General features: G+C 54.4%; 6 protein-coding genes and 2 non-coding genes across 8 annotated transcripts; 3 read left to right on the forward strand and 5 right to left on the reverse strand.

Annotated features, from left to right (window-relative positions):
• The first annotated feature begins 568 nt into the window (after positions 1–568).
• On the forward strand, positions 569–1,395 carry BO94DRAFT_536822 (acid protease). The gene has a single exon (XM_025612119.1). It carries the CDS (start codon positions 600–602, stop codon positions 1,386–1,388), a length of 789 nt encoding a protein of 262 aa, XP_025465612.1. The 5' UTR covers positions 569–599; the 3' UTR covers positions 1,389–1,395.
• A 1,007-nt stretch (positions 1,396–2,402) lies between these two features.
• BO94DRAFT_t198 lies at positions 2,403–2,474 on the forward strand. Its single transcript has one exon. It is a non-coding gene; the product is annotated as a tRNA-Ala (tRNA).
• A 322-nt stretch (positions 2,475–2,796) lies between these two features.
• Positions 2,797–2,882, reverse strand: BO94DRAFT_t211. The gene has a single exon. It is a non-coding gene; the product is annotated as a tRNA-Tyr (tRNA).
• Positions 2,883–4,195: 1,313 nt separating this feature from the next.
• Positions 4,196–6,053, reverse strand: BO94DRAFT_601436 (hydantoinase/dihydropyrimidinase family protein). Its single transcript, XM_025616386.1, has 3 exons — positions 5,997–6,053; positions 5,014–5,951; positions 4,196–4,969 (listed from the first exon to the last, which is right to left on the reverse strand). Exons 1-3 carry the CDS (start codon positions 6,042–6,044, stop codon positions 4,450–4,452), a joined length of 1,506 nt encoding a protein of 501 aa, XP_025465613.1. The 5' UTR covers positions 6,045–6,053; the 3' UTR covers positions 4,196–4,449.
• On the forward strand, positions 5,920–8,217 carry BO94DRAFT_145061 (carbon-nitrogen hydrolase). The gene has a single exon (XM_025605756.1). The coding sequence runs from the start codon at positions 6,324–6,326 to the stop codon at positions 8,127–8,129; it is 1,806 nt and encodes a 601-aa protein (XP_025465614.1). The 5' UTR covers positions 5,920–6,323; the 3' UTR covers positions 8,130–8,217.
• BO94DRAFT_145060 (nucleobase cation symporter-1 family protein) lies at positions 8,218–10,176 on the reverse strand. The gene is made up of 5 exons (XM_025605755.1): positions 9,811–10,176; positions 9,668–9,767; positions 9,535–9,620; positions 8,714–9,491; positions 8,218–8,654 (listed from the first exon to the last, which is right to left on the reverse strand). The coding sequence occupies exons 1-5, from the start codon at positions 9,977–9,979 to the stop codon at positions 8,306–8,308; spliced, it is 1,482 nt and encodes a 493-aa protein (XP_025465615.1). The 5' UTR covers positions 9,980–10,176; the 3' UTR covers positions 8,218–8,305.
• Positions 10,177–10,277: 101 nt separating this feature from the next.
• On the reverse strand, positions 10,278–12,029 carry BO94DRAFT_145068 (acyl-CoA dehydrogenase family protein). The gene is made up of 2 exons (XM_025605757.1): positions 11,507–12,029; positions 10,278–11,462 (listed from the first exon to the last, which is right to left on the reverse strand). The coding sequence occupies exons 1-2, from the start codon at positions 11,837–11,839 to the stop codon at positions 10,476–10,478; spliced, it is 1,320 nt and encodes a 439-aa protein (XP_025465616.1). The 5' UTR covers positions 11,840–12,029; the 3' UTR covers positions 10,278–10,475.
• Positions 12,030–12,057: 28 nt separating this feature from the next.
• Positions 12,058–13,331, reverse strand: BO94DRAFT_145057 (uncharacterized protein). Its single transcript, XM_025605754.1, has 3 exons — positions 12,707–13,331; positions 12,256–12,648; positions 12,058–12,139 (listed from the first exon to the last, which is right to left on the reverse strand). The coding sequence occupies exons 1-2, from the start codon at positions 13,005–13,007 to the stop codon at positions 12,392–12,394; spliced, it is 558 nt and encodes a 185-aa protein (XP_025465617.1). The 5' UTR covers positions 13,008–13,331; the 3' UTR covers positions 12,058–12,139; positions 12,256–12,391.
• Between the last annotated feature and the right edge of the window lie 157 nt (positions 13,332–13,488).

Below are 13,488 nucleotides of genomic sequence, written 5' to 3' on the forward strand. Positions count from 1 at the left end.
ATATACGAGGGAGCATAGCCTCGCGGCTCAATTCGGCCCCAGCCGATTGCAGCCTCAGTCCAGGAATATAAAGTCGACCAACACATGGACTATCAATCAGTCAACTCTTCAACACTCCAGAAATTGCATTCACAATGAAGCTTTTCCATCTCTCTCCCATTCTTCAGCTCCTTGCTCTTACTTCTGCACTCACGGTTCCCCTAAACCGTCGCAATGCCCATTCCAGTACTCGCAAAAGCTTCACACACACCTCTCCTCTCCTTGCCACTCAATATGGCACCGTTTTCGACATTGACGTGACAATTTCCACCAACCAGACCTTCAAACTCCTCGTCGACACCGGTAGCAGCGATACCTACGTCATGAGAGACAACTTCACTTGCATCAACTCCACCACCAATCAGGTTATCCCTCAAGCCGACTGTCTCTACGGCTCAGCCACCTACGCCATCTCCCCCACCTATCAACAAATCCCCAACGAGACCTTCGGCGTGCAATATGGCGACGGCATTGCCAGCGGCGTCATGGCCTATGAGAACATCACCATCGGGGACATCAACGTCCGCGCCATCCTGGGAATTGCCGATTCCTCGAACCCCATGGGTGATGGCGTCAACAGCGGGCTGTTAGGACTGGGGTATCCATCCTTGACATCCGCTCATCCCGGAAATTACACCCCGAACACCACATTTTTCCAAAATCGGGCTGTCTACAACCCCGTGTTCAACACGATGTATTTGCAGGGCTTGGTGGAGCCGTGGTTTAGCGTCGCGCTGGCTCACACCCCACTTCAGAACGGTAGTCCGGAATTTGGGGGCTACCTGGGTCTAGGTGAGCTGCCGCCCGTCCCGCATAGTGAGGCGTTCAGTGCCGTCCCGGTGGAGGTCATGGACAATATTCCGCTGTGGTTCACCTCGGGCAAGCGGGTCCGGTCGTACTGGGCCTTCACCGTGGCCGGTGCTCGGTATGGATATGAGAATGGGAGTCATGCTCAAGCCAATGATACTGCGTTCCAGGCTTTTGTGGACACGGGGAATGAGTTTTCCTACCTTCCGGCGGCGATCGTGGAACCGGTGAATGCGCTCTTCTCCCCGCCTGCGGTCTATAGTGAGGACCTGGGCGTGTATGTGGTGGATTGTGATGCGCAGGCACCTTTATTTGGGGTCGCCATTGGGAACCAGACCTTCTATCACAACAGAGGCGATCTCATCTATAATTTCGGGGATGGGACCTGTGCTTCCACTTTGGTGGCATCGGAGACCGTGGCGCTCGAGGGTATTGTGCTGAATATTCTGGGGGTGTCATTCCTGAAGAACGTCGTGGCAGTGTTTGATTTTGGGATGAATGAGTTGAGGTTTGCGAAGAAATTAGTGGCATGTGGGATCTAGCTTGTGGACTGCAAGGTAAATAAAGAATAATTTAAGAGCTAAGTCTTGATGAAAAGTGCTGCGAAGCGGTCAGATGTGCCTGCCACGTGGGCCCGCCCATTGAAGTCATTTCCATCTATCCTTCTCATTTGTTCACCCTTGGACCATCCAGTGTCCCGGCACACCAAACATGCTGTCTTTTTCGGCTCTGTTTCAGCGCCCCGACAAATGGACGGCGAAGCATCTCAAGGGGCCTTGCGATCAAATTGGTCAATGCCCTCGCTTCAAGTTACCGACGGAACATATTCATTTCCGTCTTCAACCGCCTGTTTGAGGTGGCTAATTTCAAGGCAAATTGAGTCTTCCGGCCAGACGGTGCTAGCCCTCTTAGAAATCCTTCTCGTTAATGTGGAAACGGAAAAAAAACACCCGTCGGTATCGACTTGCACTCTTCATACGGAGACACTAAACCAACGAAGGAGAACCCCACCCGTCAAAGCATCCCATTAAATATAAACAGCACGCTTTAGACACATATATTTGAGGGTGACGATTCGTCTTTTCCAACATAGTAGGCGAAGTAGACGGAAAGTGTGGTTGTAGCCTGGCCAGTGTGGCTGTAGTGCCTACAATCTCAAACATCATTCTAAGGCCTCAGGCCTTGGGCAGAACATCCGTAGAAACAGCTAGCCTATCCTCCTTGGCACGCGGTTTATCTTTAATGGGTACCTCAGCATCCGTCCCTTAACGAAGTGTTGTCTCCAGACGTCTGCCATAGCCCCAAGCCAACAAATATATATACCAGGAGCATCCGGATTGAGTGAGCCATATATGCACCCATCACCATCACTAATAGTGTTTGCTAGGAGCTAGCCAGCATACTATGAAATCAGTGGATACTATAAGCCTGCTTGTTCATATTTTTGAGCCAAATATAATTGGGTGTAGCAGACGCACAGAAAAAGCATTGCCATAACAAGATGTGTGGATTGTAGGTGTTATAAGGCAAAAGCTTGAGCTACCCTTCAACAAGTTGGGCTTGTGGTTTAGGGGTATGACGCTCCATTCGCATTGGAGAGGTCCCGGGTTCGATTCCCGGCGAGTCCATTTTTTGTACTTTTTTGTTTTGGTCTGGTCTCACTTGTACTAGCGCACCCGCCTGTCGCATCAGCCTAATTAGCTGGCAGTGGGTCTCAGCAGCTGGGTCCAACACAATGCCTGTCAGAATCGGTGTTATCCTTTCATTATGCTCATAAAAGAGGCAGTGCACTGAGTAGCATGGCCGTTCTTCCTTTCTTTGTCTGTTTGATTTCCACCAATCCTGTGTATATGTCTTTCTCTGACCCTTGCACCACTCTGTTGATCTTGACAAAAAGAAAGAAACAGTATATCCACCCATTAATTTCTATAGAACAGGGACAAAAATACGTCCCTCGACCCGGAATCGAACCAGGGATTTTCCGGTGACAATGAACCATTACAGCCGGACGCCATAACCAACTAGACCATCAAGGGGTGTTGTCGTGGGCCCAGAAATATTGCCTACATATTCCAAAAGCCATTTATTCAGCCTGCATCCCAGCAGGGGAATGCTACTTCAGCGTTGTTTATTACAGCTATGGGGCAGGCTATTCCTAATTTCCTCGATCGCGTCCTTCCAATAAGCACGGAGACGTAGATCCTAGAAGAAATGAACAGCGCTGGGTGAAGGCACAGTCAACTGCTCCACGGCAATCAACAACAATCATTTCCCAGCCTCGTCAAGGTGCATCCATGCAATAACCATGCAGTGAATGGCACCAGCCCCCGACGCCTCCCCGATGATAGGCAACAGCGTTCAGGACCCTGCTGGCAGTTCGTCCGGGGTGATTGGATGCTGGGGAACCTGGGTGGGGATCCGCCCGCCTTAAGGGGCGCTTCCATGGCTTGGCGCGCTGGTCGAATGACCCGATTCAGAGCTGAGGGTGTCCTCCATCCCTGCCGGGACTCTTGGCGCCATGAAAGGCTGTCAAGGAAGCCATCCACTTTCCCGCCCGACGGGGCATGTGCTCTTGGCGGCGCGAGCTGCTTCAGCAACCGTCCACACAGCAGGAAGCGCCTACTGGACTCCAGCTGCGCGGTGTTACCGTGTCCATCTATTCTTAGTGCCAACAATCACCAGTTGCCAATGATGCATAGCTCCAGGGGTCTAAGTGCTCGGCACGGGCATCTCCCAGCACCTCCCGGCGAGTGATTCACCTTCATCTAACCGCAGGCCCAATCGCGATCCTGACGGTGGATCGCCCCCAGCGAAATGCGCAGGGCCAAGCCCGGCCAGCGCCGCCCAAGTCCGTCCGCAGGGCTGAATCGGGCGGGTGTCGAGTTGTTCCTCAATCTTTCTGCCTGCCCGGCGCCCTGAGCGGATTTCTCGTCCGGCCTATATAACTCTGGTGCTGGTCCCGCCCCCGGTTCCTCTGAGATTTCGTGTGACCCCATCCTTTCCATCCAAACTCCAGAACCAGAGCCATGTCCTACCAACAACAACCGCCTCCCCAGGGCTAGTACGTGCTCATATGCTGAACCCCATTGATTCATCCTCAGCAACTAACGCTGTCTTTCTAGTTACCCTCCTCCAGGTGGCCAGTACCCACCGCCCCAACAAATGCAATATGCACCCCCACAACCAGAACCGTCCAAAGACCGCGGATGCCTGACCACCTGTCTGCTCACAATGTGCTGCTGCTTCATATGCGAGGAATGGTGCGAGTGCTGCGTCGAAGCTGCCGAATGCTGTTGTTGTGGTTGTTGATGCTTTAATGATGTCTCCCAATTTCCTATGTACAAAGGTGCTCAGCATGGATTATACCTGGATCGATCGTTCTGTGAATTGCTTTCATACTGTCAATACGTCTTCATGGCTATTACGCTACATGTTGGGGCTCTGCCCTCTGCTCAGGGTTACTTGACCCTTTTTGTGCTACTTCTTGGTGTATGATATGGTCTTACCATCATACAACTTCTCTGGGTCGGACACTCGCATGCCGGCATCAATCAACAATTCATTATCATGAGGATATGCTTCTTTTCGTGTCTTAAGGACTAACTACAGGTACGGGTTGAATTCATTGACAAACACGTTTCGCGGCCTGCTCAGGGAACTCGACCCTCTCTTCAGGAATGTACCATCGCCTTTGCTGCCAACCACGCCTCCTGCGTCCCGGTTCCACACTGTCTGGCCGTGAAGAAGGGTATAGCGAGGCCAGTTGGTGAATTCCATTCCCTCAAACGGCGTGTAGTCGATGTCATGATGCAGCATGCTGTTCGAAAGCTGGAACGGTGACATTGTCGATGTACTGCCGCGGGAGGCAGCTTGTTCTGGCGTGGGATACCAGATTGTGAGATCGGCATCGAACCCGGGCTGTATCGTCCCCTTGGTGCTGCCCAGTCCATATAGCTTGGCCGGGTTCGAGCTGGTTAATTCGACAAACTTCTGGATGGAGATGCGCCCGGTAAGCACACCTCCGCAGAACATCGTCGGCAGTCGTGTCTCTAGCCCCGGCAGTCCATTAGGGATCTGAGTGAAGCTGGCTGTGCCTTTCTTCTTCCCCAGAGGGTGATCGAATCTACCATCGTCAGCAAGGCTCAGGAGCACCGAGAGAATCCTCACTTGGATGGTGCGTGATCACTCGAGACCGTCGTGAAGGTCGAGTTCGCAAGACCCGCCCACATCGCCTCCAGATCCATCGGATCCTCCCGCAGCGCCGGCGAGCACACGCATTTGGCCCCTTCAAAATTCTCTCCCTTTAGCTTCTCACTTGTGAAGAACAGATAATGGGGACACGTTTCCGCATGGACTGGCAGCAACCGAGTCTGGGCCGCCCGCACATGGGCTGCAGCCAGCTTCGAGGACATGTGGACTATCAGGATGGGAACATCGGCCAGTTCGGACAGAGAGATGACACGGTACGTTGCTTCGTCTTCCGCAATGTTGGGACGTGCGAGCGCGTGGCCATATGGCTCGGTCCGGCGACGCGCCTCGAGTTTCTCGGTCATCCATTGGATCATCTCATGGTTCTCTGCGTGCACCATGGTCGTCATTCCCAGCTGTCGCGTGGTCTCCATGACATCGAGGATCTCTCGATCTCCCAGGCGCATTGGCTGGTAGGTCATGTACAGCTTGACAGAGCTGATGCCACCCTCGTGCACTAGGACAGGCAGCTCCTCGTCGAGGACTGTTGGGGTTGGATTGGTCAAGATCAGATGGAAGCCGTAGTCGCAGTACGCCTGGCCGTTGGCCCTTCGATGATACTCTTCGACGACCGGAAATAGACTCTCATCCGTCCGCTTCTGACTTGCAAATGCCAACACTGTCGTCGTACCTCCCGCAATGGCCGATCGAGTCCCTGACTCCCAGGTGTCCCCGGTTGGGGAGTTGTCCTGCTGCAAATGTACATGGCTATCGACACCACCGGGGGTCACGTATGCGCCTTCTGCATCGATCGTGTCAGCACCGGGGAAGAGTGCCGGGAGGTTCTGCCCCAGGAGGACGATTTTCCCGTCGGAGATGGCGATATCCTGGTTTGGGACTACATCGGAGGCCGTAGCCTACGCCGTGAGCGAGGGTCGATCAACCGAAGCGAAAACACCTACCACCGTAGCGTTTATGATAATCAAGTCAATTCCTGGTGTGGCCTTCATCCTGACAATTGGAGCTTTGTTGTTCACTCTGTATCATACCCCCAGGCAATCGCCGATAATAAGGCTATCGTTATCATCCCCTCGCGACGACGGCGGACCGGCCGACGCGATAAGATTTGATAGTTGATAGGACCTCCCCCGACCTTCCTCATCGGGCTGGTATCAGCAGAGGCGGAAATATATCCGAATGCCAGAGGTCAAAGCCATCACTATATTAATGCCAGCCAGTAAGAAAGAGGGAGCATCCTATCCTCCAACAATACCACCTCATCTATCACCATGGCTCGCACTGTCCGCCTCGCCGCCGCCCAACTGGGCACGACCAACAAATGGGACGCACGAGAGAATACACTAGACCGAATGATCATCTTGCTCAAAGATGCTGCTGCTCAAGGCGCGAAGCTGGTCCTCTTCCCGGAAATCGCATTCACCACCTTCTTCCCACGCTACCTGATCCTCGACCAAGCCGAATTGGAAAGCTGGTTCGAACACGGCGACATCACCACCGCGTCACGAACCAAAGCACTCTTCGACACAGCTCGCGATCTTGCCGTGGACATCATCGTCGGATTCGCAGAAGCCACCGATGGCGGCGAGCACTTCAACAGCTGCGTGTACTACCATGCCGCAACGGGCTCCATTCTATCCAAATACCGCAAGATCCATCTCCCCGGCGACGTCGAGCCCCTCGCCGACCCTACGGCCGTCAATCAGCTCGAAAAACGATACTTCCGACCGGGAAACCTCGGCTTCCAGGCCTTTCGTGCCCCTGGCCTTCTTCTCCCCCCAGACAAAGACGACACTCCAGACCCGATCTTGGGCATGATGATCTGCAACGACCGCCGCTGGGCCGAATCCTGGCGCGAGTACGGTCTCCAAGGCGTTGAAATCGTCGCATGTGGATTCAACACGAACGGCTACGCGCCACAATTCTGGGGCCAGTCAGCCGACATGGACCCCAAGGAAGCCGAGGAACTCTCCCTCTTCCACCACAAACTAGTCATGCAATGCCACTCCTACACCAACGTCTGCTTCTCCATCAGCGCCGCCCGCTGCGGCCTCGACGACGGCAAATACCCCCTCATCGGCGGCTCGACCATCATCGACCCCGAGGGACGCATCATCGCAGAGACCAAGTCCACCGACGACGAAATCATCGTCGCAGACTGCGACCTCACTCTCTGTCGTGCCGGAAAAACCCGCACCTTTGACTTTGCCCGTCATCGTCGCATCGAGCACTACGGCCGAATCACCTCCCAGACCGGCGTGATTGAACCGCCTCTTCTCCAAACATCACCCTCAACCAACACCCCCATCCCATCCCCATCCAAACGAACCCTCCGCATCCTCCTCATAAACCCCAACTCTACCCCCTCCATGACAACCAACTGCATCAACCTCGTCACGCCAACCCTCCCACCCGACGTCTCCCTCCACGGCTTCACAGCCCCAGTCCCCGCCCCAACAGCCATCGAAGGCATCCTCGACGGCGTCCTCTCCGCGGCGGCCTCCCTCAGCGCTCTCCTCCCCCTCGCAGACCAATACGACGCCTTCCTAGTCGCCTGCTACAGCGACCACCCTCTCATCCGTGCTCTGCGCGAGGAACTCCCCGCCCCAGTAATGGGGATCATGGAAGCGAGTCTCTTCGCGGCGCGGAGTATAGGGAATCGCTTCGGGGTGGTGGTTACATCGACGCGCTCGAAGATTATTCATGCTGATGCGATTAGACACGCTGGGTTGGATGGGTTCTGTGCGGGCGTGGAGGCGTGTGGATTGGGTGTCTTGGAGTTGGATGGGAAGGGTAAGGGTAAGGGTTTGGATGTTGTAGGCGCGGTGTGTGGGGCTGCGAAGACGTTGGTCGCGGAGCAGGGTGCAGATACGGTTATTCTTGGGTGTGCGGGGATGAGTGGGCTTAAGGGCTGCGTGGAGAAGGCTGTTGGGAAGGATGTTCAGGTTGTTGATGGGGTGGTGGCCGGGGTGCATCAGCTTGTGGGGTTGGTGAGGATGGGGGCAAGGACGGCGAAGAAGGGCGCGTATGCTAGTTCGAGGGTGGGGAGGTTGGCGAGGGGGCAGGAGTATCTTTGATGGATTGGATTGGATTCGGTTGGATTGTGGAGGTTGATTGATGTGGGGTTTGGCTCATGATTGGGATAGTAGTAAGGTATTTGAAGTTTAAACACTAACCTCCTTTACACCTACCATCTCCCCCTTCTTTTCCTCCTCAAGACCAACTTCCACCCCCTCCACCACTTCATCACCATCTACCTTGACCGACCACCCCCGACACAGTCCCCAATACACCCCCCCGAGATCACAAAACTCACCACCCAACTCATCGAGTACAGATACACCGCTCCCTTTGGCACGCCGCTCTGACCACACGCATGCGCTAAACCGGGTAGATTCGGTGCGATCCCGCAAATGAACGCCACGAAGGCGCGGAGGTTGAATCCTCGGGTGAAGTAGTGCGTGCCGTGTGGAGAGGGGTCGTAGAGGGAGCGGACGCGGAGGTTTTGGCCCCGGATAATCCAGTAGTCGACTATTATGATACCGGCCAGGGAGCCGAGGAAGAGGGAGTAGCCACCGAGGAAGGAGGAGAAGGATGCTGCGCTGTTTTGTGGATTAGAGTTGGTGGTTTGGGCGATAAGATGGGGCGAGAGGGGACTCACTCGGATTGAATGTACCAGGGACAGCTGAGGATACTTAGCATCGCGCAAACGTAGGCTCCTCTTCTGGCGTTGATGTAGCGTGGGAACCAGAGGGAGAGGTCGTTGGAGAAGGACACGCTGTTTGCAGAGAGGTTTGTTCCGATGGCGGCGAGCGACCAGCAGAACGCGGCGAAGAACTGCGCGGCACGGTTGTCCCAGAGGGAGGCCACTTGCAGAGGATTCCAGGTCTGCACGCCGTAGATGATTTCGCTGGCGGAGGTGACGGTTGCTCCTAGGACGCCGCAGAGGGAGACGAGTATGATCAGTCCCAGGGCCTGTGTCCAAAAGATTTGTCGCGGAGTGTGTGCGTAGCGCGTGAAGTCGGGCATGTTGAGGGCAAGAGTGGCCTTGGGGCCGATGGCGCTGGTTACGCATTGTAGGAACACTACGGCAACTGGTGTGCCGTCGGTGATATGGCTGGGTTTGGAGAAAACAGGCCCAAAGCCGTGGGCGGTTGCGACAGCCCAGATAAACAGAGCGAGACCGAAGATGGGCATGATGGCCATTTTTACGAGGAACAGGTACCGTAGTTGGGGTATATTGAGGTAGAGAAGCGGGAGTTGGACAATGATGGCGAGGAAAAAGCAGAGGAGTTCAGAGGAGGTTATGGGGCCTGAAGCAGGAAGATGGTTTGGCAGGTGCTGGAAGGAGGGCCAAATGGCGCTTATCATGGAGGAGATGCATTCCCCTGTTTGGTAGGTTTGGGTCCCGAACCAGATAATGGCGACTAGGCCACGGACTGCGAGTGTTAGCTGGGCTGGAAGGAATTGGGAAGAGCTTACTGAGGACGGCAAAGTAGCTGCCTCGCATGCCGTAGCTGGCACGGGTCAGGATAGGAAAGTTGATGCCGTAGATTGAGCCGACGTATCTGGTTTGGTTAGGTGATTCGAGAGGTCTGTCCGGGAAGAAACTGACCCATCCAGCGCGACTGGGATATATACGAGGATATGGCCTATGACCACTGCTGCAATCGCCAGACCAGCATTCAAGCCTTTCGACACCGAGGTGGACGTGACTGCTCACTTAGCAGGCACTCATCGTAGCAAAGAGGAACATACCCTGATACATGCTGATTGAAAACGCCTCCGAAATCCAGAACCCGGTCAAACTGACCCATCCCCAGGTCCGTCGGGGCGAGTTCCGCGGAATCGGATCAAGGTCTGCATTAGAGTCCACGCTGGAGACGAGGTCTCCGTGTTTGACTCGAAGCCGCTGCTTGAGGCCCATGGTGGCTGCTGTTTTCTACAGAAACCATCTTTGGCAAGGGGCCGTCATTTAAGTTGCTCCCATTCTTGGCTGCTGATAAGACGCGTCGCATCGGCCGATGATAAGTTGGGCTTCGTGACGAGCCAGGATGAACATGGCTGCGATTGGTAGTCACAGCGACGGCGCTATCAGTAGCTCTGCTTGCTGATATCAACTGCCGGCCAGTTAGTCTGAATGCCGCGCGCAAACTGGACAAACCTACCTGGCGTGCGTAGAAGCAGTGGAGTGTCGAGTCGAAAAGCGGGGCTGGTGTGACCTGTCGAGCACCTGATCGGGGCCGTGGCTGGACGATCCGATAAGGAGCTGCAGCGGGACTGATAAGCCCTTGCTTCCAGACTTCACCCCGATCTTGCGAATGGATGAAACACCAGGTTGTCGAAATCAGTGTCGAATTTGTCTAACCGTAATATACACTGTAACCAAAACCAAAGGTGAGAAATCCCAGCCTGATGTCCGTCTAAATCTTCGACCTCAGCTGCTTCTCCCCCTTCTGATAAAGTTTCACCAACTGTCGCACTGCGAGATCCAGCAGAACATCCTCACTTCCCCCAGGAATCCGAGCACCAGGCACTTCTCGGAGAATCGCTTCGACCAGCTCACCCTGTCCGCTGCGTGTGAACCCAGCTCCGCCAAACAACAGAACCGCGCACTGCGCACATTCGTTCAGTACCATCCCCGCCTTGGCCTTGGCGAGTGCAGTGATCCCACCCAGCTTCTTATCTGCCTCTTCCTTGGGCAAATGACACACTTGGTAGAGCAGCTGTTCCAGAAATGCCCACAGCGTCTCCAGTTCAGCACCAGCCTTGGCCAGTCGATGTCGCACAACCGGTTGGTCCATCAGCGTCTTGCCAAAGGCCTCCCGCTTAAGACAATATTGGAAGGCACTCGAAAGGGCCACGCGGGCTTGTCGCGTGACTCCGACTGCGATGGAGAGCCGCTCGTGGTTGAAGTTGGTCATGATCATTTGCATCCCGTCGCCTTCGCGACCGATCAAATTACCCACGGGCACCTTCACATCGTCCAGCTCGATATAGGTTGTTCCGCCGGTGAGCTGGCCGGTGACCTTCAGCCGGCGCATGTTGACCCCGGGGTGGCCTTTCAATGGGACCAGCATGACTGATAGACCGGATGCGCCCGGGCCGCCGGTCCGGACGGCCATGGTCGCGTAGTCCGACCAGATCCCGTTGGTGATCCACTTTTTGGCGCCATTGACCAGGTAGTATTGCCCGTCGGCCGTCTTTGTGGCCGTCGTTGTGATGTTGGAGACATCGCTTCCTGCTTCGGGCTCCGTGATGGCGATACAGCAGCGCTTGTGACCGGTCAGAAGGGCGGGGAGGAAGCGTTCCTTCAGTTCAGGACTGCCGTATTTGAGGACGGGAGGAATAGCAAAGGTAAAGCCGGCATTGAGGGACGCTCCAGGCCCAGCCAAACCGGACCGTGACAGCTGTAACTATCAGCCATGCATTGCCAAGGTCTTGAATAAATTACCTCATCAAAGTAGATCCCAGAGTATAGATAATCCCACTCCTCCACCTTGACGCCCAGAATGTCGTGGATCCCCAAGCGCTTCAGCCAGTCGACCGGCAACGGGGCGCCCATGTTCGGGATCAACATGTTGTGTTTGCAGAAGGTTTCGAAGACGTGTTTGGGGACCTCGCCTGCCTTTTCGTAATCCGTTGCATGACTGAGTAGGTGCTCCCAGAGGAACGCGCGACACGCTTGTTGGAATCGACGATGGCCAGTTGAGTAGTATGGTGATGGGAGGCCACATAGATAGGGTGGCTCTGCGAATGGAATTGGGTTGGAAGAGAGGTGCGACATGGTGTGCTGATATAGGTGTGTTGAGTGTGTTGATGACTGATGTGGTGGGAGGTCAGAGATAAGGAGTAGCTGTCGGTGAGTGGCAGTGGATGGCGATCGTGATCGGCGGTCGCAGGGGCGGTCGCAGTGGCAGCCGCGTCATCCCCGCATTCTGTGCATCGAGCCGAGGCTTCTCCCTGTCACGTGCCACCTCCTTCAACGAGGAAGATGGCCAACCACATGGTATCCTGGCTGAGTGCTGGCACTGAATCGATTGACGGAATTGAAGATTAGAGAGGACCAGGGAACAGGAAAAGCCAACTAGATAGTGTTGGTGCGAGACCAGGGAAGCAGGGAAGCCGGGTAGCCGCGAGCGGATAGCGGCCGAGCTCGGGGAGCCATTGTTGGCACCGGGCCTCGTGAAATGAATGTCTTACCTGGAGAGCCCCGCCTGGAAATTGGACTGCATCGGGCGTGGCGAACCTATGATAGCGCAGTCCAACCTCCACTAGTAAATAACGCCAATAACTATCTACTACTTATTCGTTGGATACGTCCGCAGCCAATGATTGTTCACATATCCTTCAACTGATCCAATACATGCTCTAGATTTCGTGCAGTAGCGCTTGCGTTGTGAGCAAAGTGAGCTATATCAATGTTAAAAACCGACAAACCATAGCCAAACGATGAATAAATGTTACCATCTGCAGTACCATCAAGAACAATCTCATGCATCTTTCCATCCAGAAACAACGTAGCAGGGCTTACACTGGACTCTGGTCGGCCTGGGATGTATCGGGGGACATAGAGGCGGGGATAACTGGACGATTCTAGTGTTGGATAAAGTCATTAGTACCAACATTATAGATAATTGTGATAGCCACTTACCAAACCCAAAATGTCGTGAGTCATGAAAGAATGTAAGTTTATATCTCTCTTGAATACTTGCAGCAGGTGCAGAGACCTGAAGTTGACTTGCAGCCGCACGGAGAGCACTGCCAACTTCTGGATCAATCAAAACGTAAGTTTCTCCTGGGTTACCAACAATAACAGGAACCTTCTCAGTAATCAAATTTCCTTTCAAGTCATAGTTAGAGAAGTCTGCGGTAACTCGATGGAAATACCGAGCTGAGGGAATCCTTCTAGTTCTGTACAAGGCAGTAGAGGCTCGATAAACACAGTGAAACATTGATTTGGTTTGAAGAGACCGAACTATCTATTTCATGTGAGTGAGGGCAAGATATGGGGCGATAAAGATAGGCATCAGCGACAAGGTGGGTCACTGCGGTCAATCTGGGGCAACCAGAGGTCTAGGAGTAGGATGAGTCCTAGCCAGCAACGAAGCGATCGGAACGGAAAATATATCGGCCTCTTGCCAAGACGGTTAACTAGTCAGGCGGTGGAGGAGTAAACTGTCGCTATGGCACCGGAGCTTCAAGATTGGCCGATAGCCGAGCACGCGCGGCGGGCGATTACCCACTGATTAGTCATGTGCCCTTCTCGGCCGCCCGCTTCCCCCGAGACTTACCTCAAGCGGTCTAGTGGGATCACGACGGATGGCAAGTGGGAACCCGAAAGAAGTACCTGAAGCCAGAACCGCAGATATGGCATGATCCTATCTTCCTACTATTCTCTATCCCACTCCCCATCTCGGCCCATCCCTGCATCGA

Source organism: Aspergillus sclerotioniger (assembly GCF_003184525.1).
Source record: "Aspergillus sclerotioniger CBS 115572 chromosome Unknown BO94scaffold_20, whole genome shotgun sequence".
Taxonomy (NCBI): Eukaryota; Fungi; Ascomycota; class Eurotiomycetes; order Eurotiales; family Aspergillaceae; genus Aspergillus; species Aspergillus sclerotioniger.